Raw genomic sequence first — 26,154 nt, forward strand, 5'->3', positions numbered from 1 at the left:
TTAGGTCTTTCGTTAGAGAGTTTTGGTCATCAGAAGCTAATTTATGTTGATCACGTTTAAGTACTTGTATGTTAGATCACCATACAATCCTACGGTCTACCATATTTGTGGATATCGGGTGCTCTCCTGTCTACGTATGACTCTGGGTTTGTTTTGCTTTCAACACTGCGACCAAACCAAACCATCTTATCTCTCTCTTCTTATCTCATCTTATCTAATACAATCATTATAACTTTTTCAAACTTTCATACAAAATATAATAAATAATTTCAATTTTTTTAAATCTCAAAATAAAAATAATACTAAAAATTTATATTATAACAATATTTTATTTAAATTTTAACAAAATATCTCATCTCATTTGTGTAATCAAATGATACCTTAACTGTAGTCAAAATTCTCATTTTGCCACCCCTTTTTCTATTTGCAATTTCATTTTTCAAGATGATAATCGTGATTACATGAAACTGTTCAAGAAACAAAAAGCAAAATAAAAAGAAAAATATGCTGCCTACCTCAGATTAGATAGGGATGAGAGCTGCATGAGTTTGATTGGTGTCCCATTATTATTTGTTTTGAATGAAACTTGAGTACAGCCTAATCCTGGCGCTTTAGAAGGGCAAACAATACAATGGATTTATGGGTCTCTGGGTTTAAGAAAAAGGAGGACCCTACAACTTTCTCAGAGTAGCGATTAAACAACTCATCCATTATCTCATTCCCAAAATGCTTAGCAAATTCTCCTTCCAATGCTGCTCTCAGGTATAAACTACGCATCGAGGGATTCGGCAGGATGAGATGTTTCTTCTGATTTTTCAAATTTTCCATCCTCTCAATGCTGAAATGCTCATTTCTTTCTATCAATGCCTTCAATCCCTTTGGGGAGGTGTAATAAACCGGCAAATTGAAAGAATCCACCTTTGCTTCACTGACTAATCCCTGCAGTTAAAAAAACAGCCATCAGGGCTTAATTTCCGAACCACGTTCTATGCCTCATTAAGTTGGTACTGAAAAATGGTACTCCAAGCACTTCAATAATCCATTCCAAATTGTATTATATGGAACAGCGAGCGTATGGACTTTGCAGCAATCTCATAATGTTGGGTGAAGAACATAAAAAATCTTTCATGATATCACTCTTCTTGGTTTAAAAGAAGAAAATAAAAGAAATATTTACTTACCGCTTTGGCCATGTCCATTAGGCAAGATCCTAGAAGGTCAAGCTCTAAACCAGTAAATGAGTCAGATTTGCTCATGACATCGGGGACGGCAGGTATGAAAAGTGCCAATAGCCCTCCAACAACAAGCTCTTGTGCTCTAGCAATGAGAAAGGACTCCATGTCCTTGGCAAACCGAGTTGCATAGGCCTCCACAACTTCTTTTGGCGCATTTGTGTAGTGAATCCTCCCTTTATTCCATGCAGGAGAGCCCTCATCCATGACCTCCAAGGGGACCCTGGACAGCCAGTGTAGTGCATAAGAGGAGTGAATGAAAGGAAGAGATGCCTTTGGAAACAAGCGGCCATAGAAAGAACCCGGAACCCCAGCTGCAAAGTATTGTCTGTTGGGTGGGAGGGACTTGAAGAGAGTGCTGAAATCATTGGAGGCATGGTCATTGAAGAATACTACAAATTCTGGGATCCGAGTGTTTTGTCCTCTTGATCTGTATTGGATTTGAATCGCCTCTATTATGTTTTGTACTGCGATGAAGGTATTGGGACCTGTAGAACAACCCAAATCCGCTATACACACTGGCTTCAGAGAAGTAGAAAGGGTGCTGACGTCCAAGTAATTGGCTATGACCTCTTTGATCACTTCTTTGGCAGCTTCCACTACTCCTCTCTACAGCACAAATAGTAGAATCCAGTATAAAATAACTTTCTCTATTGTATTTCTACCATAATTTCATTCAGAAATTGCTTATAAATTGGTCTAGTGTCGTGTCCATCAGATTTCATATGCGCTTTAGATGATTGAGATGAGAATATTGGCAGTGTTGTACAAAAACAAACGGGAAAAGAGAGATAAAAAAAAACGTAGGCTAGACTGTTGAGAGAGTTGTACCTGATAGGTGGAGTTCAGAGCATAGCTACAAGGTCCCTCTCCTCCATTCATTACACACGACTCAGGCAAAGGATGGGTCTTTTCTTCCTCCATCTCTCGATCTTTCTCTCTCCGTCTCTCTCTCTCTCTCAAACAAATACACATCCACCTGCCATATGTTTCCGTGTGCACGGCTTTTCTTTTGTTTTTTATTTTAAATATTTTTTTTAAAAAATAACAATACGCTAATAGTTATTTTTTTAATTATTAAAAAGAATTAATAAATAAATATATAAGCGATCAAAATGAAGAGACAACCGAAACGAGACTTGGTAAGTACCAAACCATGTGATTTACGCTATAATACATCTTTTAAATTCTTTATATAGGCAAATGATTTCATTGTAATAATTCAAAGTATAGTGGGGCTAGGGACCCTATAATCTTCTCAAGATTTTCAAGTCTATGTGTTTAAGTAGTTAAATAAATGTTAAAAAAAAATATAAGGAGGGGAAGTTGAGACTAACAAAGTAGCATAGATACTCTATTCTCTTGGTTAGTAGATTACAATATTCTCCATGAAGGTGATTTTTGTTTCGAGAATTGTCCAACGTTTATACTACAACCCTACGTGAGACATTGTCGTAGATGGGATTGCACTCTGAATAGATTGTTGCAATTGAAGAAAGTCTCATTCTCCTACTCCGTAGCCTTGGATAGGAGAGGGTGAGACTGATGCAATTTAAAATCATTCCTATCGTTTTTAAAGTAAAATTATTGATTAAAATTTTATACCACATTTTTAACTAATAACTAACTTAATCTTTATTAGAAAATTTTTGATTTAGAGAGAATTTTATCAAATCTAATTTTATAAGTACTTTAGACTCTTAGATATAATTATAATCATTATTGTCAATAAAGTTCTATAAACAACTTACACATTTGAAAAAAAGTGGGTCATCGTCTCTTCAAAGGATTATACAAAAACTTTTTTATGAACACTGAAAAATTAGATTTTGTTATTTATAATTTTCACATTAATTATATATTAAACTAATAATGATAAAATATAAGTGTATTTTTAGAAAGAAAATAGGTAAAATAATTATTATTTGTGATACTTTTAAAAACTAATAATAACATAATATCTATTTGATTTTGTTTATATTCTCATTCTTTATTAAGTATATATATATATATTTTAAAAAAAATTTACTTAATATATTTTTTTTAAGACCTTCTTCCATTAAGGTCTCGTTTGTTTTCAGGAAATATTTCATCTCATCTCATCGTATCATTACAATTTTTTTAAATTTTCACGCAAAATAAACAATTCAACTTTTTTAAATTCTAAAACAAAAATAATATTAAAAAATATATTCTAATAATATTTTATTTAACTTTTTAACTTTAATCTCAATTTATCTCATCTTATCTTATCTCTACAAACAAACTAGCATCTTGGGCAATTGCCTAACTCGGAAGAGCCGACCCTGCTTGCACGCGTCAAAGTCTGCAGGGGCATGAATGAAGATCCGACACTCAAGCATTTGATGGAAAATGACGTTTGAAGCTCTGACTGTGGGCGGCGCATGAGGCAGACACGATTGCGCAATTTTGCAGCGTTAGAGAAGTTTGAGGTATGATGTGTTCAAAGGTGCAAAAGGCAATAGCTCAACAATTTTCTATCTGGGTAGAGAGCAGCGAGCACACCCACCCCACGGATAAGAATCAAAGTTTTGAATTTCGTATCAGTATACGGGCCAAAATATATCGTTTATGTGACGTAGTCGATATAAAAAAGAATATAATTTCGTATGAGTCAGAATTTCAGCCTTTTCAACTTATATCGGTTTATATTTTGCCCCGATCTTTATTTTTGGCTTTTTTTCATTTATTTATATTGCAAGTTTATTTTTTATCCTTAATTCAGATTAGATTATTTATAATTTATATATAAATTATTATTTTATAATATAATTTATATATATATATTTATATATATAATTACTATTCTAAAACGATATCAATATTGAAACGAGACGATATCGATATTGAAATAACTCGTTTCAATATCTCGTTTCAGTACAGTATTCAAAATAAATCTCAAAATGTCCTCGAATCCTCGCCGAGTCGCCCCTCCTGATGCATATCCGTGCTCTTCCATCTTTAGACATTAATATTAAGCTTTAGAGCATTGGTAATGGACTAGCTAAATATCAATGCAAGTCTAAACTTTAACTAGATGTGAAAAAAAACTTCTACATTGGACTAACTAATGATCCAAAGCTTAAGACTTTATGAATAGTAAATTTTAAGTCATTTTCAAATATGGCTAGCTACTATTTAAAATGGAAACCAATATATAATTATTTCATCACTTCTCTTTCTCTTTGAATGATAAAATATGTATGGCATGTACATTATTTCTACTAATTGATAGAGTAGATATATTATTTCTACAAAGCATGAAGATCTAAAAAATATATAAATTGTATTTGTAAAAAAAATAAAAAATAAAAAATTATATTATTATTTTAACTTTATAATAACTAATCCAATATGAATTCACCTAGTCAAAAATTAATATTATAACTAAAAATTAAGATTCTAACCAAATTTTAGACTGGACAATTGCCAATGCTCTTGGGTTGTAATGTTGTGGCCCCGCAAACAGACCGCACGACAACGGAACCTTTGAAGAAGACAATCTTGGCGACAGAAAGGAAATGACATATGACAGAAAGAAGAATGCTCGATGTAAGCATCACGCTCTGCCGGTATCCTACTACCTTTGAATGCCAACAAGCTGCCATTAAAATGTAGTCTTTTTTTTTTTTTTTTTTTTATAAGACAGACAGAAACAAATGAATAATCTTTTCAACCAGAGTAGGCAATACAAAATCTCAACACACCAACAAGTGCAGAACGCAAACAGGAGCTAAAAGAATACAACTCATCGAACACGATTACACAAAAAGAGCTGTAGGAATTCGTGTCCCGTCAGAATTTGGTTTTGATGAAACTAAACCAGTTTAATTCTTTCGCTTTAGAAGGACAAAGATTATGGTGGATTTATCAGTCTCTGGGTTTAAGAAAAAGGACGACCCTGCAACCTTTTTTGTGTATCTATTAAACAAATCGTTCATGATCTCATTCCCAAAATGCTTAGCAATTTCTCCTTCCAATGTGGCTCTCAAGTATAAACTACGCATTGAGGGATTCGGCAGGATGAGATGCTTCTTCTGGTTATTCAAATTTTCCATTCTCTCAATGCTGAAATGCTCATTTCTTTCTATCAATGCCTTCAGTTCCTTGGGGGAGGTGTAATAAACCAGCAAATTGAAAGAATCCACCTTTGCTTCACTGAATAATCCCTGCAGTTAAAAAAAAAAAAAATTAAAAAAAAGGGCCGTCTTTAAGTCTCATGAAAATAGTGAACCAATATTACACTATCCAATCAGATCAGTCACTAAAAAATGGTACTCCAATGACGCCCATGTTCAATAATCGGTGCCAAATTGTATCATATGCAACGTTTCACCCAAGCTTGACCGAAACTTCCCCACTAATGGGGATCAGAAGTTTGCAGCAATCTCATCTCAAAATGTTGGATAAAGAACAGAAACTTCATTCTTGTATTAATCATCCTAGTTCCAACAAGAAAAACATCGTTTACTTACCACTTTGGCCATGTCGATGAGGCAAGATCCTAGAAGTTCCATCTCTGTACCCGTAAATGTGTCAGAATTGCTCATGACATCGGGGATGGCAGGTACGAAAAGCGCCAATAGCCCTCCAACAACAAGCTCTTGTGCTCTAGCTATCAGAAAGGACTCCATGTCGTTGGCAAACCAAGTTGCATAGGCCTCCACAACTTCATTTGACGCATTTGTGTAGTGAATCCTCCCTTTATTCCATGCAGGAGAGCCCTCATCCATGACCTGTCTGGGGACCCTCGACAGCCAGTTCAGTGCACAAGAGGAGTGCATAAAATGAAGAGATGCCTTTGGAAACAAGCGACCGTAGAAAGAACCCGGCACCCCAGCTGCAAAGGATTGCCTGTTGGGTTGGAGGGATTTGAAGAGAGTGTTGAAGTCATTGGAGACGTGGTCATTGAAGAACACTTGGAATTCTGATATCTGAGTGTTTAGTCCTTTTGATTTGTATTTAAGATCAATGGCCTCTACTATGTTTTGCACTGCAATAATGGTATTGGGTCCTGCAGAACAACCCAAATCTGCTATAAACACTGGGCTTAGAGAAGTAGAATGCGACTCGATGTCGAAGTGATTGGCTATGGCCTCGTTGATCCTTATTTTGGCAGCTTCCACAACTCCTCTCTACATCACAAGTACCAAGTATTGATTATTACTTTGAATATTTATCATAATCAAGGACATGATAATCACTATGTATCTCAAAGGAATCCATTAATTCTGAAGTTATATAACTCAACCGGTCCGCTAGTTGGTAATTTCCGGGTATTTTTTATCAGTTTGCACAGTATAAATTGGTTTCTCTAGTTCTTCAGATTTCTTTACGTAGTAGATGATTCAAAAAAGACCATCAAACGGCAGTGTGGCTTAAAGCAGACAGGAAAAGAGAAAGAGGTAGGCTGGAATGTTAAAAAGAGTAGAGAGTATTACCTGATAGGAGGAGTTTTGAGAATAGCTGCAAGGGCCCTCTCCTCCATTCATTGCTTTTCATCCTCCATATCCCACTCTCTCAAAAACACACACGGGCTCAAACAAATGCACATGGGCTCAAGTGCATGTCTGGTTTTAGAGGTTTGTAAAAGTTAAGAATATGTTCAAGATCAGAGGTAGGACCAGAGATTTGGCGAGTACAAACCCATTTGTAGACGATTAGCCACTTTGATTTACGCTACATCAATGAATATTTTTACATCTTTGAAGTAGGAGAGGGTGGGACTGGTGTCCTTGATGATGCCAGTACTGATGGTTTAGTCTATGTGAAGGCTAGAAGTGCATAATGATCGATGCATGCACTTTGTGATCAGCGAGAAATTCAGTCATCAAGAAATAATTCTCATTCATTTTTGTCGGCAGAGAGATTCAATTCCCAGACTGACCTTGGCCCCTCGAACGTGACGCCTTAATTCCCTGCTCTTCCAGCTTGCTTTATAGATTGTAATGCCGTGGTACCTGTAAACGCTCCGTACGTAGGACATGAAACCTGTGAAGAAGAAGACAACTTCGGCTGGCCGATTAATGCGATAGAAAGCAAATATCAAACAGAATTTTGGCCACTGTCAGTACCCTTGAAAAGAACAATTCAAAGGTGGTAGGAAACTGGCAAAGCGTGATGCATCTCATCGACGTTAATTTCGTATTACAAGAAAACTGTTTATTTACAATCAATTATTTCTAACGAAATGACTATTTCTAACTACAAAAAAATTACTTATTTACAATTAATTATTTCTAGTGAAATGATTATTTTCAGCTATAATAAATATGTTTTCGTCTTAAATAATCATTTTCGTTGTAAAAATGGTCACAAATATCTTTTTTTCTTGTAGTCGGTGAGCGTTGAGACAGTAGGAGAGTGGCAAAAGCAAACCAGCCTTTATCTTAGACAAAGTCGAACCAACTTATTCAAATTGCTGATCAGAAATATGCCGCATTTTCTCATTTTTCATCAAATTGCTTTCAGCAGGGATGGTTTACTGCTAATGAATAGACTAGAAGAATGACATAGAAGAATGACAATGATTCCCTGCAAGCGACCAGTGTTTTTGTTTATTTTTTTTGTTTTGGTTTCCCTGGTGCGATGGTGGTAGCTGGATTTATGTGAGGACAAGCTGGGTAACAATCATTTCTCGATAATAAACAGAAAAAGAATGAACAGTCTAGCATTTGTTCGACCATCACTGGATGTTCACAAGCTGGTGAGACAGCAGTCTATCTTCTTCTTCTTCTTCCTTTTTTATTTTTTATTTATTTTTAATTTTAGTTTTAATTTTTTTTATTTTTAAATCAGAAAATAGGGAGTACTAACTTTGATTAGCATGTGAGGAATACTCTCCACAACCCAGCGTTAAAATACAGCAGCAAACTACAGACATCCACACCATGCGGTTTACACCATATTCAAAATCGATCTGACAAAATCTAGTCAATTTAGGAAAGCTCTATTTCTATCAAAATATAAAGATCAACAGCACAAAAAAGATTGTATTCGCTGCACTTGGCGAGCCGAGGTAACAATATATCGTGTTCATTTGAAGTGGTAATGCCAGAGTAAATAATACCGTCATGGCCACGCAAAGAATTAATGCAATGCATTCTGTCAACAGAGAGAATAATGGAGTAGTTCATGATACATTTTGGACTGAATACATGGTGATTACAAAACCATGCATTGGCATCCCACAGAAACCTCAGAAATATCCGAAAGAAGCAATTTTGTAACTTCGTTCAATATTCATCTATGAGCAATTCCACATAATGAACCATTTCCAGTTAATTGATTTGCACTATTTCACTCCAGGCAAAAACCATTTTCCTCTAGGTTTTTTTTTTTTTTTTTAATCCCTATACTATTTACAAATGATACAGCACAAAGTGTATGAAGACCAGAAAAACCCAAAAGTGACTTGATTCAACTTTTCATGGTTTATGTTGTGCAAAGATGGATGTAGGGACTGCTTGGCGAGGAGACAGAGCTTTGCCATTCACAAGAACTTGTTCCAAGAAATCAACACGAATTGACTTGAACTGGTAATGCTGCCAGAATGGACTCATTATTTAACTTGGATATTTGAATAAAAGGAATAAGAAAATTTTATAGTTATTCATTAAGTAGACAATATAACATTACATGAAGTATACAAGTTAGTTTTTATATCTACTAACAAAAAAGCAAGAATAACAAAAATATTCCAAAAGAAAGTACCTTTCCCTTCCAAGAAAAATCAATGTAACGATAATAAGGTTCCAATAAAGATAGCTGATCTCCTTCTTTGATCTGTAAGGATATAGTAAGGATAAGGTTCAGTTCTAATTCTAATTGCACAAAATGAGCAACAGAGGGAAACATGTATTTGCAAAATATATCTAAGGTTGAGGACAAATCAATGTATTGAATATTTTTGGACTAATATTTCTTGACCCTATCCATGATCAATTATTAAAAATCTCCAGATTCATAGGATTGCTAGCAGTAAGCATGGGAAGCCCGCCTTATCTGGTGGCAGTGGTGTGGTTCGTGATCATAGAGGAGATCTATTTGCAGGTTTTTCTCGTCACTACCAAACTTAGACCAATATTGTAGCTGAATTTTGGGCTTTGAGAGATGGTCTTAGACTTTGTAAAGAACTGGGATTATCGGATATAATAGTTGAGACAGATTCTATGATGGTGCTTTCATGGATTCATCATGGTGAATGTTCCCACTGGTACTTATGAGATTTTTGGAAAAAGGTGAGAGTTTATTCGGACTCTTAATTGTCACATTTGTCATGTTTTTCAAGAACGCAATATGGTGGCTGACTTTTTGCTAAAGAAAGAGCCCGTAATTCTTGTATGGATCTTCGTGCTCGTAGTCTTATTCCTAGAAGACTTAAAGGTTTGTTGCGCCTTGACAAATGCTCTTTACCTTATTTGAGATTGAGGTTTGCTTAGTGCAGGTTGCAGGGGGCTGGTGTTGCGATTCTATACTTCCAAGCTTATTCTTTGTTGAAGCTATTCAGCAAGACTAAATTGGATTATGCAGGTTTCTATGCACGTTTTTTTAGTCAACTTTTCGGTTTTTATGCATATTTATTTGGATTTAATTGATTTATTAATATTTGAGTTCTGTTTGTTTTTATTTAATAACTGTATAGTGTTTGAGTTAGTCTATATCTTATTTTGATGCCTGGGTTTGGATTCTATAATTATATGTAACCCCTAGGCATCTAGTCGTAACCACGGTATTCCTCCACCATAAGTGAGGGCTATCAATAAATTGGGATACCGTCCTCTTCTTAAAAAAAAAAAAAAAACCACACGTGTACACATAGGCAACAACAAAAATACAAGTGCTCATGCTTTCGTAGAGTGCAATGAAATATAGATATCTTCCTCGGGATAAAATATTGATAACAATGAGCAGACATTTCAGGAACGGTTTTGAGAGCAAATGTAAACTCCATAGTTGTCTTAACTACATAAGTGAATTTGGCCGATATAGCGATGGAACAGAAAAGTTGATCTAATGGTGAATCAAACAACTTTAGACTTGGCCAGGAGAGAATTACCTATAGAAGAAAGTGTTCCACTTTCTTTTTCTTTTTTTAATTAAAAAAACATTTCTTCAATTTTTTTTTTTATTGGCACTGGATGTCCAGGAACAGCATCCCGACTAATCCCGGGGTGCACAGGCCCTTGGCAAGGAGTTTCCCGCAAGCCCAAGGCCTTTACCCAGTCCGATGGCCCTTAAAGATTGTTTGTACCCAAGGGGATTTGAACCTTAGACCTGGGGGAAGCATACCCTCAAGCCCAAGGCCTTTACCACTTGAGCCAACCCCTAGGAGTTAAAAAAACCTTTCTTCAATTACAATTACTAAGATTCTTAATCATTATTATTAATAGCAGTAGCAGTAGTCCTAGAAGTAGTTAAGTTTACTGGGAATTAATGGAGTGTTTCCTAAGATCTAATAATAGATCTTCATACGGGAAAATGAACTGCAGAAAATTAGATAAATGACTAAAAGAAAAAGGAAGAAGAATAAATCTGCACAAGATGAGAAGAAGCTTTAGACATAGTTATGCAGAAGAAACTAGTGAGGCAACGGGGTGCTTCAATCCACAATCCCCCTCTCAAAAAAATAAAAGAAAAGAAGAAAGAAAAAAATGAAGAAAGTAGAAAAGAGATAAATTTTGGCAGCTAATCTTACCGCATCATTGCGTGTACCATAGAGTGACAGAATGAAGCATATTTGATTTGAATCACATACCAGGTAGTATCTGCAAAAATGAAAACAATTTTTATTCATCGGTAAAAAAATGAAAACAAAATTGGGGGCAGAGAGTGTGACATCTAAAAATTTTAGGGTTTTATAATTAGCAATGAAAATTATAAATTGTGTAGCATGACCTCAAATGAAATATATTTGAATATCCAAATAAACAAACTACGATAGTGCCGTCACACAGAAAACTTACAAGGGAGCAATGCCTTCATGCTTAATGAAGAATACCACTTTCCCTACTACTGCCACTGCTTTGTTCAGACCCTCCACCAGAAGATCTATAGTGGCTTGTTTGTATGAGGAACTCACTTTCAAACGCAGAAGCAGACAAGAAATAAAGAAAAGAGAAATCAGGCTTACTCAAATCCACAATCAACCACAAACTTAAACACATGGAGGACTCAAGAACAGTACAATTAACAGCTCCCAACGATGATGCTAAAGATGCAAGTCGTTTAGCTCGAGCATGTCCCTGAAAAGAAAACTTTTGTAAGAACTAGTTGCATCTTTGTCGTTAGATCTTATACTGACCTCAGAACGACACTATGTTGCTAGAAATGAAAGTATATACTAAAGAATTTTCTTGACTAATTGACCGCTTCTGTGAATAAAAGTCCATGGCAAAAATTGTCAACATCTTGAACATGCTCCTGAATTCCGTTTCATAGTCTCAGCACATTGTGGAATAATGAAGAAAAGAATACTGATAGTTGACGAGAAGAAAAGTGAAAGCCTCTGCTCTCTATACAATATCCTTAAAGATCTCTCCAGTTAGGGCGCTATCGGAGCACCAATGAAATTGAGTCTCGCCCACCAAACCAAAACCACTAGATTTATTTATTTTTTGATCAGTATATAAAACTTCTATGATATATAAAACTTCTATGATATCGATAGGCATAGCCCACGAACACCGGAACCAACCACTAGATTTAGATAAATACTAAATTATCATATTGCTGCATTTACAAAATAGATGCATTACCCTCAACATATTCTCCAACTTGTCAAGAAGGTTAACCATCTTTTGAACCTCCTCTCCAGCATTAAGACCAGGATCCTTCAAAGCAGCAGCTTCAAATCCTCTGAGGGCCCTCTCATAGTTCTCTAAATATTTGTTTACCTGAAAACAGAAATCCCATCTGTTTAATGTAAATAACATAACAGACAAAATGCTTGTATTCTTCATGTGGTGGTTGTTGCTGTTAGTCAATAGGACAAAAAATCTGTTGATGATAAGCCAGGAACTTGTGTGCTTGATGAGCACAGTAACTAATAAAATAAAATAAGATAGGAATCTTAGTACGTTGAAATAAGGTAAATGCCACAGGTCTTCAGCCATAAGAGTGTTTTTGTTTCCAGTGAAGAAGCTAGGAATTGAATCAAGGAGGGGCTGAACTGCACTAAAAACTTTTAGGGGCCAAAATATTTTTTGATGAGTAAAAAAGTTCTTTGGAGCCACAATTAAAGTAACAAAAGAATACCCTAGAAAGCTCTCTTCATGCCCCCTATTTTCATCCTGCTTGTTTCTATGAGATGAGGATCTTGATCATTTCTCTTTTAGCCAGCAGCTGTTCAGAATTCAGATGTCTAGAAACTTTTGTTAGCCTGTCTGGTCTTGATCAACTCTCACAGGTTTCAACAGGTAGGAGTCTTAGCTTAAATGGCCAAGCAATTTCGCTGGGATCCTAGCTTGCATGCAAGCTCTTTTGACCTTTACATATCATGTATTACTGTATCTTGTAAGGATGATGAAAAACTAATTATGTTTAGACCGCCATGATATATCGTGTGGAGTGATGCCATATGCTGGTTGTGTGGTGCATTCTCTGTCAGATGTGATGCCTATGTTTGTCTGTTTTTGTTTACCTTTTCTTCTGCTTAGTATAATATTTTTTTTTTTTTTTTATAAGTAAAATGATTGTATTAATAAGAATAAGCATAGCCCAAGTACACAAGATGGTATACAAGAGGTAACACCTATATAGGAAGAAGCAATAGAAACAAGAAAATCACGAACATGGAGGCCATTAAAATCTACAGCTATGGCCAATAGAAATAAAGTACTAATAAAAAGAGATCTAAGTTCCTTCATTGTGCACTCCTTGTCTTCGAATGTCCGGTCATTTCGCTCCTGCCAAAAGCACCACAGAATATAGATAGGAACCATCTTCCACACAGCTTTGATTTGTGGAATACCTCCTAAGTTTATCCAGTTGGCCAATAATGCAACCACTGTGGCGGGCATTACCCAAGCTAGCCCTAATCTGCAAAACACTTCATCCCATAACGATCTAGCAAGCTCACAATATAGTAAGACATGATCCACAATCTCGCCATTTTTCTTACACATGCAGCACTAATCTACTATGATCACCCTACATTTCCGCATGTTATCCGTCGTCAAAATCTTACCCAGAGAAGCTGTCCAAGCAAAAAATGCCACTTTGGGAAGCGCCTTATTTCGCCAAATCCTTCTCCATGGAAACTGATTGTTCTGCGGTTGTGTGAGAGACTTATAGAAAGAGCAAACCGAGAATGTACCTTTGCTTGCAGGTACCCCACCACAACATATTAGCTCCTTGAGTGCTTGGTTTCATGGAATACAATGGGCTAAAAAAGTCCTCAAAGCTACCAACTTCCTAATCTTGGGCCGCCCTAGTGAAGTTAATATTCCATTGGATTTGATCCCCATATATCACCATAAGATCAGCCACTGAAGCATCTTTCTCGCATGTAACCCGGAAAACTGAAGGGAACAAGTCCTTAGGGCATTATTCCTGAACGAGTCTAGTATGACGATTAAAAACTCCCCACCCTTGTCTAATGTGCTTCCAGACTCCCACCCCATAAGCCCACTTATCTCTCTAGTGCGCCCCCCCCCCCCCCCCCCCCCCCCCCCCCCCCCCCCCAAAAAAAAAAACAAACCACCATATTTACATTCAATCACCAACTTCCATACGATTTTCGGTTCCATATTATATCACCACAAACATTTCCCGAGAAAAGCCCGATTGAAAATCCTTAGGTTTCTAATTCCAACCCTCTAGAGAATAATGGGGAGCATACCTTGTCCCAACTGACTAGATGCAAAGCAGAAGTGCTCTCAGTGCCCGAATCTGGTTTTGGTCTGCCTCACAAAATATTAGTGTATCATCTGCAAACAACAAGTGAGAAATGTTAAGAGTACCCCTATTGAGGTAACCAACCAAGAATCTAGCCACAAAACCATTATTAACCAAAGCTGAGATCATTTTGCTAAGCGCCTCCATGAAAATGACAAAGAGGAGTGGGGACAGATCCCCTTGTCTTAGGCCTCGGGAGCTTTTAAAGAAACCAATTGGACTGTCATTCACCAAGACTGAAAACTTCATCGTTAATATACATCATCTGATCTACGAACACCATCTCTTCCCAAATCCACACCTCTCAAGTAAGTGAAGTAAGACCTAGTCCATCAAGCTTTGGCCACCACCCCCTCTTGCTCGGTAAGCATGTGTTCAAAAACATAAGCAACATGTTCTCGAATCACAGGGGCCTCTATACAATCCACATCATCTATAGTCAACATCTCAATGTTATTGGTTCTCCTATGAGAATTAGCCACTCTATGAAAAAACTTCGTACTTCGATTCCCTTCTTTCAACCACAAAGCTCTTAATTTTTGGTGCCAAGAGATCTCCTCCAATAAGGTAACCCTCTCTAATTCTAAGACCAACTCTGATTTCAAAGATAATTCTTCTGAGATAAGGACCCAGCCCTCTTGTGTCTTGTCCAACTCTTGTAGCTCCTCCAACATGGATTTCTCATGTTCACCTATATCACCAAAGGATAGAGTATTCCAAAGCTTTAAATCTTTTTTTTTAAAGCTTTCAATTTGCCTGCAAAGATGAAGCTAGAGGTACTATGAATCTGATATGAAGACTACCATTGCCTAACCTTGTCCACAAAACCTTCAGTTTTCAGTTACATATTTTCAAATTTAAAGTATTGACACCCTTCTTGGATACCACCACAATCTAGCAATATAGGAAAATAATCCGAACAAAGACGAGGTAGCCTCTTTTGACATACGTTCGGATAGTGAATTTTCCATTCCGATGAGACTAAAAATCTGTCCAATTTAGACCATGTGTGATTATTAGACCACGTGAGTGTTCCTCCCATGAGAGGAATGTCCACCAAACTCAAATAAAAAATACACTCTTAAGAATTCTATCATCACTAGTCACATCCTACTTTCTCCTGAACATTTGCCTGGAAACCTTATAACATTAAAATCCCCACCTATGCACCATGGTAGGTCACACCAGCTTTGTACACCAGCTAATTCCTCCCATAAAAGTCTTTTGTTGTTATCCAAATTCGGCCCATAAATACTAGAAAAGCCCACAAGAAGTTGTCTTCCACACTCTTAAAGGAAACTGCCACTGTGTACTTCCCTAAGAATGCCTCCATTTTCTTTACCAACCTTCTATCCCACATCACTAGAACACACCTCCTAAAGCCTCATCTGATGCAAGATAAGCCCAACCCACATATGGACAACTCCAAATACTTCGAACAATCCTTATTGGAATAGATTTCAACTTATTTTCCTGTCCACCTTCCACTCACGAAGCAAATCTTTTATACGAACGCTTATTGGCCTTGTTGAGCCCTCGGACATTCCAAGAAACAATTTTGGGCTTCATAAAGAAGAAGCTAGCCCCTTCCCTTTGGATCTTTCTCAGTTTGAGCTGTCCTCATAATTTAGAGACCACGTAAGTCTCTTTAACTCCCTCTTTTTTGTTGGAACCAAATTTCTTAAGCTGAGCATGACTCACTTCAATGGCAATAAGAAAAGCCATAAATTGTTCCTCAAATCTCTCACACTCCATCCCCACATAATATTGAATTTCCTTCACCTTATGTAGTACCCAATCAGAAACGCTAGACTAACTTGGTAACATACAATTTAGGGGTATGGGCTCTCCATCTCTAGTAGTCCACTGTGAATCTATCAGTGTCCCCATTTCCTCCTCCCCAAAGAGATTCCTACCCTCCCATTTAGAGGGGCCCAACATTGGGATAAACATCTGTGTGGGCCCTTCAACAGCTCCCTCTTCACTTCCAAGGAAGGTATAAGTGTTGGAGTAAGCATCACGACCTTCTTCAATCTGTTGTCGAGCCTCTGCCGAACGACATACCACTTCCTTGCTACTCGTTGGCGTTTTCTGGCCAAGAAGTACCGAAGATCTGACGTTTTCTGGTAAAGAAACATCCAGAGCCCTAATGGAAATAGCTTTCGATGGCTCCTCCACTGTCGATGTCACCCTCTAGGCCACCATCGGGTGTCCCTCTGCCCAAGCCTTTCCTTTCTTCCATTTTGTCTCACGGGCTGAGGCCCAAAGGAGCAGCCCACACGTTCTGTAGTTGTGGCTCTATAGGGTCCACGCAAGCTACTAAGATTCTCCACACCAGCTGCATTGCTGGGTCCAACAACATCCAAGCCCAGTCCCATTTGATCCCTTTTGAGCTGCCCATCTAAAACTCTATTAATCTCCAAGCCCAAGCCTATACCGAGCCCACTGATCTCCAAGCCCACGACCGTATCTCTTTTTTCCTCATCACTCCTTATCAAATAATCCACTTTGTCCTGAAGTACACCCAGTTGTGCCTTCACGTCCAGTAGCGTACTGTGTACACCCCCCCCCCCTTCTGTCAAGCTGACAACAGGCTTGCCACCGCCACCCTTCCACTGTGCAATGAATCTGCCAATGGTAAGAGGAGCTCTGCCCAATCCATGCCAGTTGCCCTGACTTGTAGAGAGAGCCTTCACATTGCCGCTGCCTCCACCCCTATTTTCATGGGGTTGCACCGACTCCAGAGCCTCCCTATAGGAGTGATTCTGTGGCTGAAGCACCGCCACCAATGGCCTCAAAGGTGCTCCTCCTCTGTTGTGGCTTCCGCCTCTCCCTTCATTTGTGACCTGCCACAGCGCTTCCATCATCCTCTTCTATCCCTTCCCTCCATATCTTCTAGTATGAAGATAAGGCTGCGCCTGCTACCACCACCATATTCCACTATCACCATGAAACAACCACGAGTATTTGAGCACCGCTGCGCTATGAAGCTTCGATCCCCTTCCCTTACCATGGTGTGGAAGTCCTTTTTTACTCCTTTCATGCAGTCCTCCAGTGCTTTAGCAAGCCACTGAACCATGGACAACCCCAATCTCAGCTTGTTCAACACCTTCCAGCTTCTCTTAGTAATAAGCAAAAAGTTTCCCTCCTTTGATAACGAAAAACCTTCGATTCTATCACTCCGTGTTTTGAAAACCCCCATCATAATCACACCTAACAACTCTAAATTCAATCTTAATCTTGCTGTTACAGACCACCAAACATCATCGGAGAGAAAAAAAAATGGACACTTTTCATCAATTTGTACAGAGAGGAAAAGCCATCCCACTGTCAAATTACTATCCTGTGTAGTTTAATTACCAGCAAATATTCCCGCCACCAGCACCCAAAAGCTAAAAAAACCTATCTTTTCTTAATTATCAAAACATCCTACTTTATTTTCCCTCAATTTCCCTCAGATCCTGAATTACCTCACAGGATTGTGCTGAAACAAGGAGCCTCCATCTGCTTTTGAAATCTGATCTGCAGTCCTACATCACCTAGATCTCAGACCAGACTTATATCTAAAATGGCTCTTTTAGCAATGTATCTAATTTGTAACTATCACACACCATCCATACCTTATTTCTTTGGGCCTCTGCAATTGTTCTTCATCAGGCAATTTTTCATGATTTTCTTGTTTCCTTTTCTAGCTCCTAGCTAGTAATTAGGTTTTCTCTCTTGTATACTCCTTATCTACTCGGGCTATGCCTAATTACTTGATCTAATAAAAAAAAATATTATGTATTAAAAAAAACTATCCTGAACCATATTACTCATACTATTATCCTTTTCTCTATATACAGGTCTTATCACAACTCTGTCTGCGACACAAAAGACCTGTCCCTCAAAATCATCACTCAAATACAAGCACTAGATCATTGGACTTTCTATGTTTCAACACATAAAGACATAGTTGTCCTCACAAAACTTGAGATCCTAGTTCTTTATCCCATCCACCTTTCACTTAAACCAAATTGAGCTCTTCCTAGAGAGAGAGACAGTACATTGGTATCAATGGAGAGAAAGGAAGGACAGAATCCTCATCAACATGACCACGAATATAAAGGAAAGATTCTGCTACATACAGTCATTTTTGCATATTCCTTGCGCACTCTACTGATGTGATTGGCCAAAGGAGTTATTTTATATTAAAAAAAAAAGTAATGCAATCAATCACATTAGTGGAGTGCGCAAAGAGTACGCAAAAGTGACTGCACATACATTTTTTGTAAAGAAAAAGACAGAGAGAGAGATTGTAACTCACAGTAGCATTGTTAAAATAAAGGTCTGGATTGGACTTCATTCTTTCATCTTTCTCCTGAAATATTATCAAAAAATGATATTACAACACAAGAAATGAAAGGGAAACAACCCTTGTATATCATAGTATAAGAGAAAATTCAACAAGATTGGCAACCAAAATCATGAGAAAGGACCAGAAAATGCCTAAGAGAAGCCCTTACTCTGGAGACTTACAGCATTTTGGTATGCTTTCAAAGACTGCAGAAGTTTGCTGTGATCCCAAGCTCCAGTCACGAAAAAACTGGTAAGGCATGCATTTCCTAGGTTGTCTGTGCTTAAGATGAAACCATTAAGATTTTCAACAGACAGATGGAATCAACAAAAAATCAGTATGGTTTTAAATCAAATAAATAAACAAGTAAACCAGCAGTTTAAGTGTACATGACACATCATACTTGTTTACATGTGCACATTAAGTAAGGTATAGGAGCAGGCAGCATGAAGAGACGTTGGTCAATTTATCAACTCTATAACAACAAAGTAAGCCAGAAGAAAGACTACCAAATATAAAGTCATTATGCATTCTAGAATGCATTGCAACATGCCACATGTATATCACATTTGAAGATCTATATATTGTGCAAATTATGGATTTTATAGGAAGTCTTACACCAAGAATTCCCATCCTTGACATCCAAAGTAATAGCTTCCTTTGCATGCTGGATGCTTTCCTCAATAAGTTCTGCCTCATTCTCAGTTCCTTTAAAAGGGGAAATTTGGTAAGCCTAATGACGCATAGATATTGAAGGCCAAAATAAAGTTCTTAACTTATGACTAAACACAATGTATAGCTTTCAGAAGAGGGCGCAGTAGGAGAGGTAAGCTTTTATCCTCAACTTACTATACCTATTGTCCTAACCCTCTCCCCCTCCAAAAAAAAAATCCAAACAAGAGAGAGAGAAGTGTAATCATCAGATTTTTCACCATTAAACTCCAATATGAAAGAAGAATCTATATATCAACTTCAGAGTAAACTTCAGCTAATTAAGAATGGAGAAGCATCAATTGTAATCAGGGTACAATTCACTTCTCCAACTTAAGGTTTGTCGTGACATATAACGGAGAAAAAGAATCCTTATCCAAAAGATTCCTGCTGTTTACTGGAAAATAGGATAAACAGGTAACATGGAAAAGAGCCGTGCCTTGAGCCATTCTTCTTTCAAGCATGGATAACTGACAAAGTATTTTTTTGTTAGGACCCTGCATGAGACAAATTATAACAATCCATCAAACACTGCTGATATGGAAGCACATGGGATGCCTGATTATAAGAAAAACAGAACTTCAATATAAGTGATGACCTTGCTTAATGCAAGATTGAAGCAGTTCTTTGCTGCAGATAGATCTTCCTTCTTCCAAATGCAGTTGCCTAAACACAGCCAAGCATCTGCAAGAGATGGATTCAACTTAACCTGGAACAGGGAACAGCCAAAATTGAAAGAGGAACTTCAGCCTGAGCACTAAAATGGGTTACAGTATTGAAACTAACAATTATTTATTTATTTATTTGTAAAAAGATTTTTGAAACTAACAATTTCTTCTCACTCACAGCTTTTGAGAGATGATCCTCTGCTTCTTTCCTATAGTCTGGAAAAACATCCAATATTTTTCCTCTCAGATATTCATATGCTGCACGCTGCATGGGCAATTTCCTTTGTTCTGCCCAATGACACAAAAAGGTCTCAAATAGACTCAAATGAGACATAAATATAGATTAGCAAAGAATGAATAATAATGGGAAATTCCCGAAGCACTAATCTATAGTCAGCTGTATCATAGGCAGAAGCAATCTAGAGTGCTATAACAAGCGCAGATGCACAGCATATGACCATTAAGAGGTTATGCACAAGCAAATGCCAACTTCTTCTGCTCATCTTATGTTCACAATGCAATAATTTGTTTCAATTCCACATCCAACTGCCTATGGCTCCTATGGACAGATGCACCCATATAATCATAAATAGAACTACTGATAAAAAGCTATGATATGATAACTTATTTACTCAAGGCTTCCTAAATAGGTAAGACCTATAAAAAGGGGACGCTATGTTACAGAATTTCCAGTCATTGTCAGAAGGGGGGAAGACTTGACACAATATTATCTTGAGAGAATGAACAGAAAGCTTTGGAGAAACCTCTTCTGTAAATGGGAAAAAACGCACTCGAAATGTTTTAAAGACCCAATCGATGATCCAAAAGCCCTAGGACAGTTGAATACTAATTTGATTAAACCTTTAACCCTCAACATCATAACTTCCACCACGCTTCTAAATCCGATGTCCGCAGTGGCCCACTCTATCGACACTAACCCAGTGGTAGCCATTTCCCTTTTGGCGGCTTCACTCTTTTATCAGTATTCAATAACTTAACACTATACCCATACATAGTATCAATGCATTTTAATCCAACCTATCGATCACCCCTCCATGACTTGAACCCGTAACATGGTCTCTGCTCTGATACCAACTATTAAAAACCTAACCATTGATCCAAAAACCTTAGAACTGCAAGATACTAATTTGGTTAAACCTTTAACTCTCAGCATCATAACAAAATGATGGAACAAATAAAAGGGAAAGATTTTTTTTATCACTAAACAAGAATTTTATTGATGAGAGAAGAGGAAAACAAATTTTAAAACATGAATAACATATGTTACTCCTTTATGAGTTTTAGATCCACTAGACCCCAAAGGCGTCAACAAAATGAACGTATTCGAGTAGATTTTATTTCTCAAAATTCAAGAAAATGGGTTTAACTCATTTTTCACAGTTTCTTGACCATTGACCCTATTCTCGTTTCGTCCTTATTAAGATGAAATCTTAAAATAATCAAGCTTGGTCCATACCAAACTCAGTAGTGCAAATCCCAAGATAGTATGCTTGAATAGCTAACAATGTTAGCTATATCTAAAAGCACTAACAATGGCTTATTCATCTTTATCTTCATCTTTAAATTTGAATAATATGTCTTTAAATTCATCTGCATTGGCTTATGCATCTCTAAATTTTTACATAACTGTGAATAGTGCTTCTTCAAGTTTGAAGAAGCACTATTCACTCTTCAAACATTATTTTTAATGTTTTTTTCTCTCTCTATCCGAGCACGTCTCTCTTGTATTTCTCCCAACGGAACTCTTTCAAAGTTTTCTCTCCTTGCTTTCTCTGCTCTCTTTTCGACACCAAACTGCTCTCTTCTTTACACCAACCCAAGCTTGTATCTCACTATTTCACCTTGTATCTCTGCTCTGCCGCACCATTGCCCAAAGCTTGGTTCAACTGCTGTAAAGTCCCAATGGAAGGCCTAAACCACATGGCCTATACTCCAAAAAGACTAGTAAATGATACAATTGGAGCTCCATTGGAACCTTATAAAGAGCAAGAACTTCTCCTTCCCAAGCAATGTGGGATCTCATATACCACCTACCCTTATCTATATCATATGGGGTATCACAATCTACTCTCATTAAATTCCTGACGTCCTTGTCGGGCCTGTCCATTGTAGGTGGCATGGCTTAAGTCCCACATTTCTGGTTGTGATAGGCTCTGATACCATTTGTAACGTCTCAATGGAAGGCCCAAACCACATGGCCTATACTCCAAAATGACTAATCAATGATACAATTGGAGCCCTGTTGGAACCTTATAAAGAGCAAGAATTTCTCCTTCCCAAGCAATGTGGGATCTCATACACCACCTATCCTTATCTATATCATATGGGGTATCACAACTGCACCACCCACAAGTTTAGCTGGTAGTTCCTTCATCAACGACGGCTTCTTCTCTCGCCCGATACTCCATTTCGTGCTGCTGTTTGAAAACCTTAGAAAAGGTGATTTCATGCAATCCATTTCTTTTGATTTCACAAATTTTTTTGTGATTTCCCTTCATTATTTCCCCTGATTAGAGTTTTTTAGGGTTTTTTTATGTGATTTTCCCTGATATTGAACTGAGAATAGGGATACATAGAGCAATTTGGTTTGGTTCTTAGGTTTTTTAGATTGTTAATTTTGTTAAGTCTGGTTTGGTTCTTTGGAGATTATAAGGAAAGGCTAGCACTACTTGGGAGATTGTTAATTTATAATCCGATTCATCGTTGGCAAACATTCTCCATCTTTGACTATGCAATTTCTGTTATTTGAACCATTTTCATCCATGGCTAGCAAAGCTCCCTACAAAAAGCAGCCAAAACATTGGCAATTTATTTCCTTTTGAAGATCTATATGCAGGCTTTATTTCCTTGTCTCTCCCAAGTAGTGCTAGCCTTTCCTTACATGGTCACATCTGAAACACAATAGCTTATAAAAAAAAATCTGGAACCCAAATAATTGAAAGCTTGATTAAATGGAACAATAGCTTATAAAAAGAAATCTGAAACACAATAACTTATAAAAATCTGGAAAGTGGTGAAGGTATTCATTATGCAGTAGCCATATATTTTGTTTTTCCCATGTGCACTGCATACATACTTTTCCCATGTGTTGTTTTAATAACACTTTATCCTTCAATATTTTGTTGAAGGATGAACTGTTTAATTGATGAGGATCCCTTCTTCACCACATTGTTGGAAAGTGATGAGGGTGATATTAACAACCCCCTATGGGCAGTGCAAGTGTTGATATCCCAGCAACACAACCCCAACAGGAAAAAAGGAAACAAAAATCCCAGCGGGGTGTGTCATATACTGCAGAGGAAGATACTCTTCTCGTTTCAGCTTGGCTTAACATTAGTATGGACTCCATACATGGAACTGACCAATCATCTACACAAATGTTGATTAGAATTTATGAGTACTACTCCACATATAAAAAACCTAATTGTCAAGAACGGTCTATACCTTTGACCAATCGGTGGTCAATCATTAAAAAATGTGTCAATAAATTCTGTGGTAGCATAGTCCAAGTTGAAGGAATGCATCCAAGTTGTGCAACCGAGCAAGACAAGGTATAATGCTTTTTTAATGTTTTGGGCTTCTAATTATTAAGTATTTGCAATGACATTAATACTAATTGTTCCACTATTTTATAGATTGATAAGGAAAAAATCTTCTACCGAGAGACCAAAAAATATAACTTTAACATGAGTCATTGTTGGAATCTATGGAGGCACCAACCGAATGGCAAGCATACATGGACCTCATAAAAAGAAAAAAAAAATGGGTCAAGTTCAGGTATTACTCCAAACTCAAAACCTTTAGGGGAAGACACGGAAAATGTGTCCGTCGATTGTGAGAGACCTCCGGGCAAGAAGGTTGAAAAAGCAAGAGAGAAAGAAAGAAAATGTAATGAAAGACAAAATATAGTAATTAATGAGGCCTTAAGCCAAATGAAAGATGATAAGAGGAGTTGTATGATGGAGAGAAGAGAATCACAATTGAAGTATGAGAATAAAATATCTGAGTTACTACTTCTTAAGAAGATAAAACTTGATTTGGAAATTAAGGCTAAAGAAGATAAATCTGACTTAGTAGCTCTTAGAAAGAGAAAAACTGATATGAAAATTATGAAATTGGATATTAATTCCATGAATAGTATGCAACAAGAGTATTTCCATAATCTTCAAATGGAGATCATTGAGGAACAAAGGAATAAAGTCATATCTCGTACATAGTTGCATGTTTGTATGATGGTGATTTTGTAAATGTTTTGACTGTGGTGACATATTTTGGATATTTTTGTACTGCTGGTTGCACCAAATTCTATCAATTTTTTGTACTGCTCGTTGCTATCAATGACATGGAAACTGTTGGGAGCTGCTGTGGAGCTGGTGGTTGCTGCTGTGGAGTTGCTGTGGAATTTGAGCTGCTGTGGAGTTGCCAAATCCAACTTTATGTAGCTCAAGTTGTATTAAAATCAACTTTATGGATTTTCTATTAAATTGATTTTGATACATGGGATTTATTTTCTTTTGGTTGGAAGTTGAATCTGTATGGAATTTATTTTGGTTGGCAATTGAATTTGTATGGAATTTATTTGGGTTGGCAGTTGAATTGGTATGGAATTACATTGTATTAAGTTGTGAATTTACATGAAATTTATTGGACTTTTAGTTGAATTTATTTGAGTTGGATGGTCTATTGAATTTCTGGCCTTTCGGCTGGAATTTGACTTGAATTTATTGGACCATCCAGATTAACAATAGACCATCCATATTTATAAGAAAAAAAATTATTATTTTATTATTATTCGGTTCAAATATGCATAATTCCTTCATATGCAAAATCAATTTTCAAAAGATATGATTTTGCATATGAAGATGCATAAACCACTACTAATACTCTAATAGATGGATGTGGCAGGGAAAAGAAGCATTCTTGCAACCTCATAAGTCCTTTTACACAAAAGGTTGTCTATATTTATTTTAGAGTATTCCTTCTTTCAACTTTCAAAGCTGAACAGCAGGGTGTGCCCAGTCCAAAGATTCATTTTTCACCCTTTTCCTACATTTTCTCAGCAACCAAAGGCGTATAATACCAGAAAAATTTTGTGATATTGAAAAAAAAAGGAATTCCTGTGGTTGAAATGAAAAGAGAAATAACCTGGAGGAACAGAATCGAGGAGCTTGAGAGCAAGATCGGATTCTGTTTGCAGTTTGGAGATTTTCTCATCTGGGTTTGAAGGAAAATAAGTGTCCCGAGTGTGGTAAAGCTCTTCGGCTGCGATAGTGGCTTTGGCCATGGGATCTTGTTCTGCTTGGTTGCTCATCTCCCAGTGAGAATGCGCACCGCCCAGAGAGACGAAGGTGGCGATGAACAAAGAGAGCGAGAGATGATCCGAGAGTATGCCCGAAACGACCCGTTTCTTACTGCCCGAGGAATTGCGGTCTTACGGGATGATCAAACGACGTCGTGCAACTTTAAATACTGGTGCATCTCGAGCTATGGCTGTGCAAAAAAGTATGTAATCCGGTCCGTCCGTAAGATCCAATCTGAACCGACCTGAAAAAGCGGTTTGAAATAGATTGCGGGTCTAACCCACTGGAACCGACTACACATTTTCGCAATTGATGTCAAACCCTAGCTGCCATCCCTCCCCATTTCTCTTTGTTGTCATAACCACTTGCAATCGATTTAAAGCACGAGTTAGAGCATGTTATACGGATTGTTGATCCATTATTCAACCACAAGGAAAATCCTCAGTTTTATGCCGATTTGGAAAAATAAAAATAACAAAACAGAGCATTTCATCACGGGAAAAAAATCAAACCTTATAAACTACACAAACGAACGAACGATTAAATTGAAGAAGAAAAACAGAGCTTGCTTGCATCAACTGTGAGGAGCTTGGTCCAAGCACCATCCAGGAATCCCCATAAAACCCATATCCATTTCATCGTGGGTTCGATGAAAACTAACATAAAAGCGACAAACGTAGCACCTGAGAGGAGAACCCATTTCATTGTGGGGCCACCATTGTGTAACGCCCCGTCCCCGAGGGTCCGGAGAGTTAACTCATGTCACCTAAAATCAACTCCAATTATGCGTTTAAAATAAACCAGAGTCTCCATAACATATTAAGCTATTTGTTCAACACAAATATCCATGTTCCTACGTAAGGGCACATCAATGGTGTCTCGTCGTTATACATAACTTTTCCACAAAGCTAGAAATATTCATTACTCAACATACCAAAGTCACATAAAATATCAATACTACCAAAAAG

The 26,154-nt window shown here is 37.3% G+C and overlaps 3 protein-coding genes and 1 long non-coding RNA gene across 7 annotated transcripts; all 4 read right to left on the bottom strand.

The window, feature by feature from the left end:
• Positions 1-543: 543 nt before the first annotated feature.
• LOC121256738 (loganic acid O-methyltransferase-like) lies at positions 544-6,992 on the bottom strand. 2 transcript variants are annotated; one of them, XM_041157623.1, is made up of 4 exons: positions 6,765-6,992; positions 2,064-2,164; positions 1,182-1,841; positions 544-939 (listed from the first exon to the last, which is right to left on the bottom strand). In XM_041157623.1, the coding sequence occupies exons 1-4, from the start codon at positions 6,805-6,807 to the stop codon at positions 598-600; spliced, it is 1,146 nt and encodes a 381-aa protein (XP_041013557.1). In that variant the 5' UTR covers positions 6,808-6,992; the 3' UTR covers positions 544-597. The 2 variants fall into 2 exon arrangements, with proteins under 2 accessions (XP_041013557.1, XP_041013556.1); XM_041157622.1 differs by lacking the exon at positions 6,765-6,992 and having other exon boundaries at positions 2,064-2,230.
• LOC121256739 (loganic acid O-methyltransferase-like) lies at positions 4,943-6,751 on the bottom strand. Its single transcript, XM_041157624.1, has 2 exons — positions 6,695-6,751; positions 4,943-5,422 (listed from the first exon to the last, which is right to left on the bottom strand). Exons 1-2 carry the CDS (start codon positions 6,743-6,745, stop codon positions 5,081-5,083), a joined length of 393 nt encoding a protein of 130 aa, XP_041013558.1. The 5' UTR covers positions 6,746-6,751; the 3' UTR covers positions 4,943-5,080.
• Positions 6,993-8,327: 1,335 nt separating the features above from the next.
• LOC121256166 (tetratricopeptide repeat protein 5-like) lies at positions 8,328-25,327 on the bottom strand. 3 transcript variants are annotated; one of them, XM_041156835.1, is made up of 13 exons: positions 25,032-25,327; positions 20,044-20,153; positions 19,796-19,906; positions 19,637-19,694; positions 19,105-19,194; positions 18,669-18,763; positions 18,457-18,510; positions 12,011-12,148; positions 11,440-11,497; positions 11,219-11,333; positions 10,951-11,020; positions 8,967-9,038; positions 8,328-8,788 (listed from the first exon to the last, which is right to left on the bottom strand). In XM_041156835.1, exons 1-13 carry the CDS (start codon positions 25,195-25,197, stop codon positions 8,681-8,683), a joined length of 1,245 nt encoding a protein of 414 aa, XP_041012769.1. In that variant the 5' UTR covers positions 25,198-25,327; the 3' UTR covers positions 8,328-8,680. The 3 variants fall into 3 exon arrangements, with proteins under 3 accessions (XP_041012769.1, XP_041012768.1, XP_041012771.1); XM_041156834.1 differs by having other exon boundaries at positions 8,328-8,797; positions 25,032-25,325; XM_041156837.1 differs by lacking the exon at positions 19,105-19,194 and having other exon boundaries at positions 8,328-8,797; positions 25,032-25,326.
• On the bottom strand, positions 9,738-10,426 carry LOC121256167. Its single transcript, XR_005938929.1, has 2 exons — positions 10,362-10,426; positions 9,738-10,331 (listed from the first exon to the last, which is right to left on the bottom strand). It is a non-coding gene; the product is annotated as an uncharacterized LOC121256167 (long non-coding RNA).
• Positions 25,328-26,154: the final 827 nt, after the last annotated feature.

The sequence above is a fragment of the Juglans microcarpa x Juglans regia genome, chromosome 3D (genome assembly GCF_004785595.1).
Source record: "Juglans microcarpa x Juglans regia isolate MS1-56 chromosome 3D, Jm3101_v1.0, whole genome shotgun sequence".
In the NCBI taxonomy this organism is placed as follows: domain Eukaryota; kingdom Viridiplantae; phylum Streptophyta; class Magnoliopsida; order Fagales; family Juglandaceae; genus Juglans; species Juglans microcarpa x Juglans regia.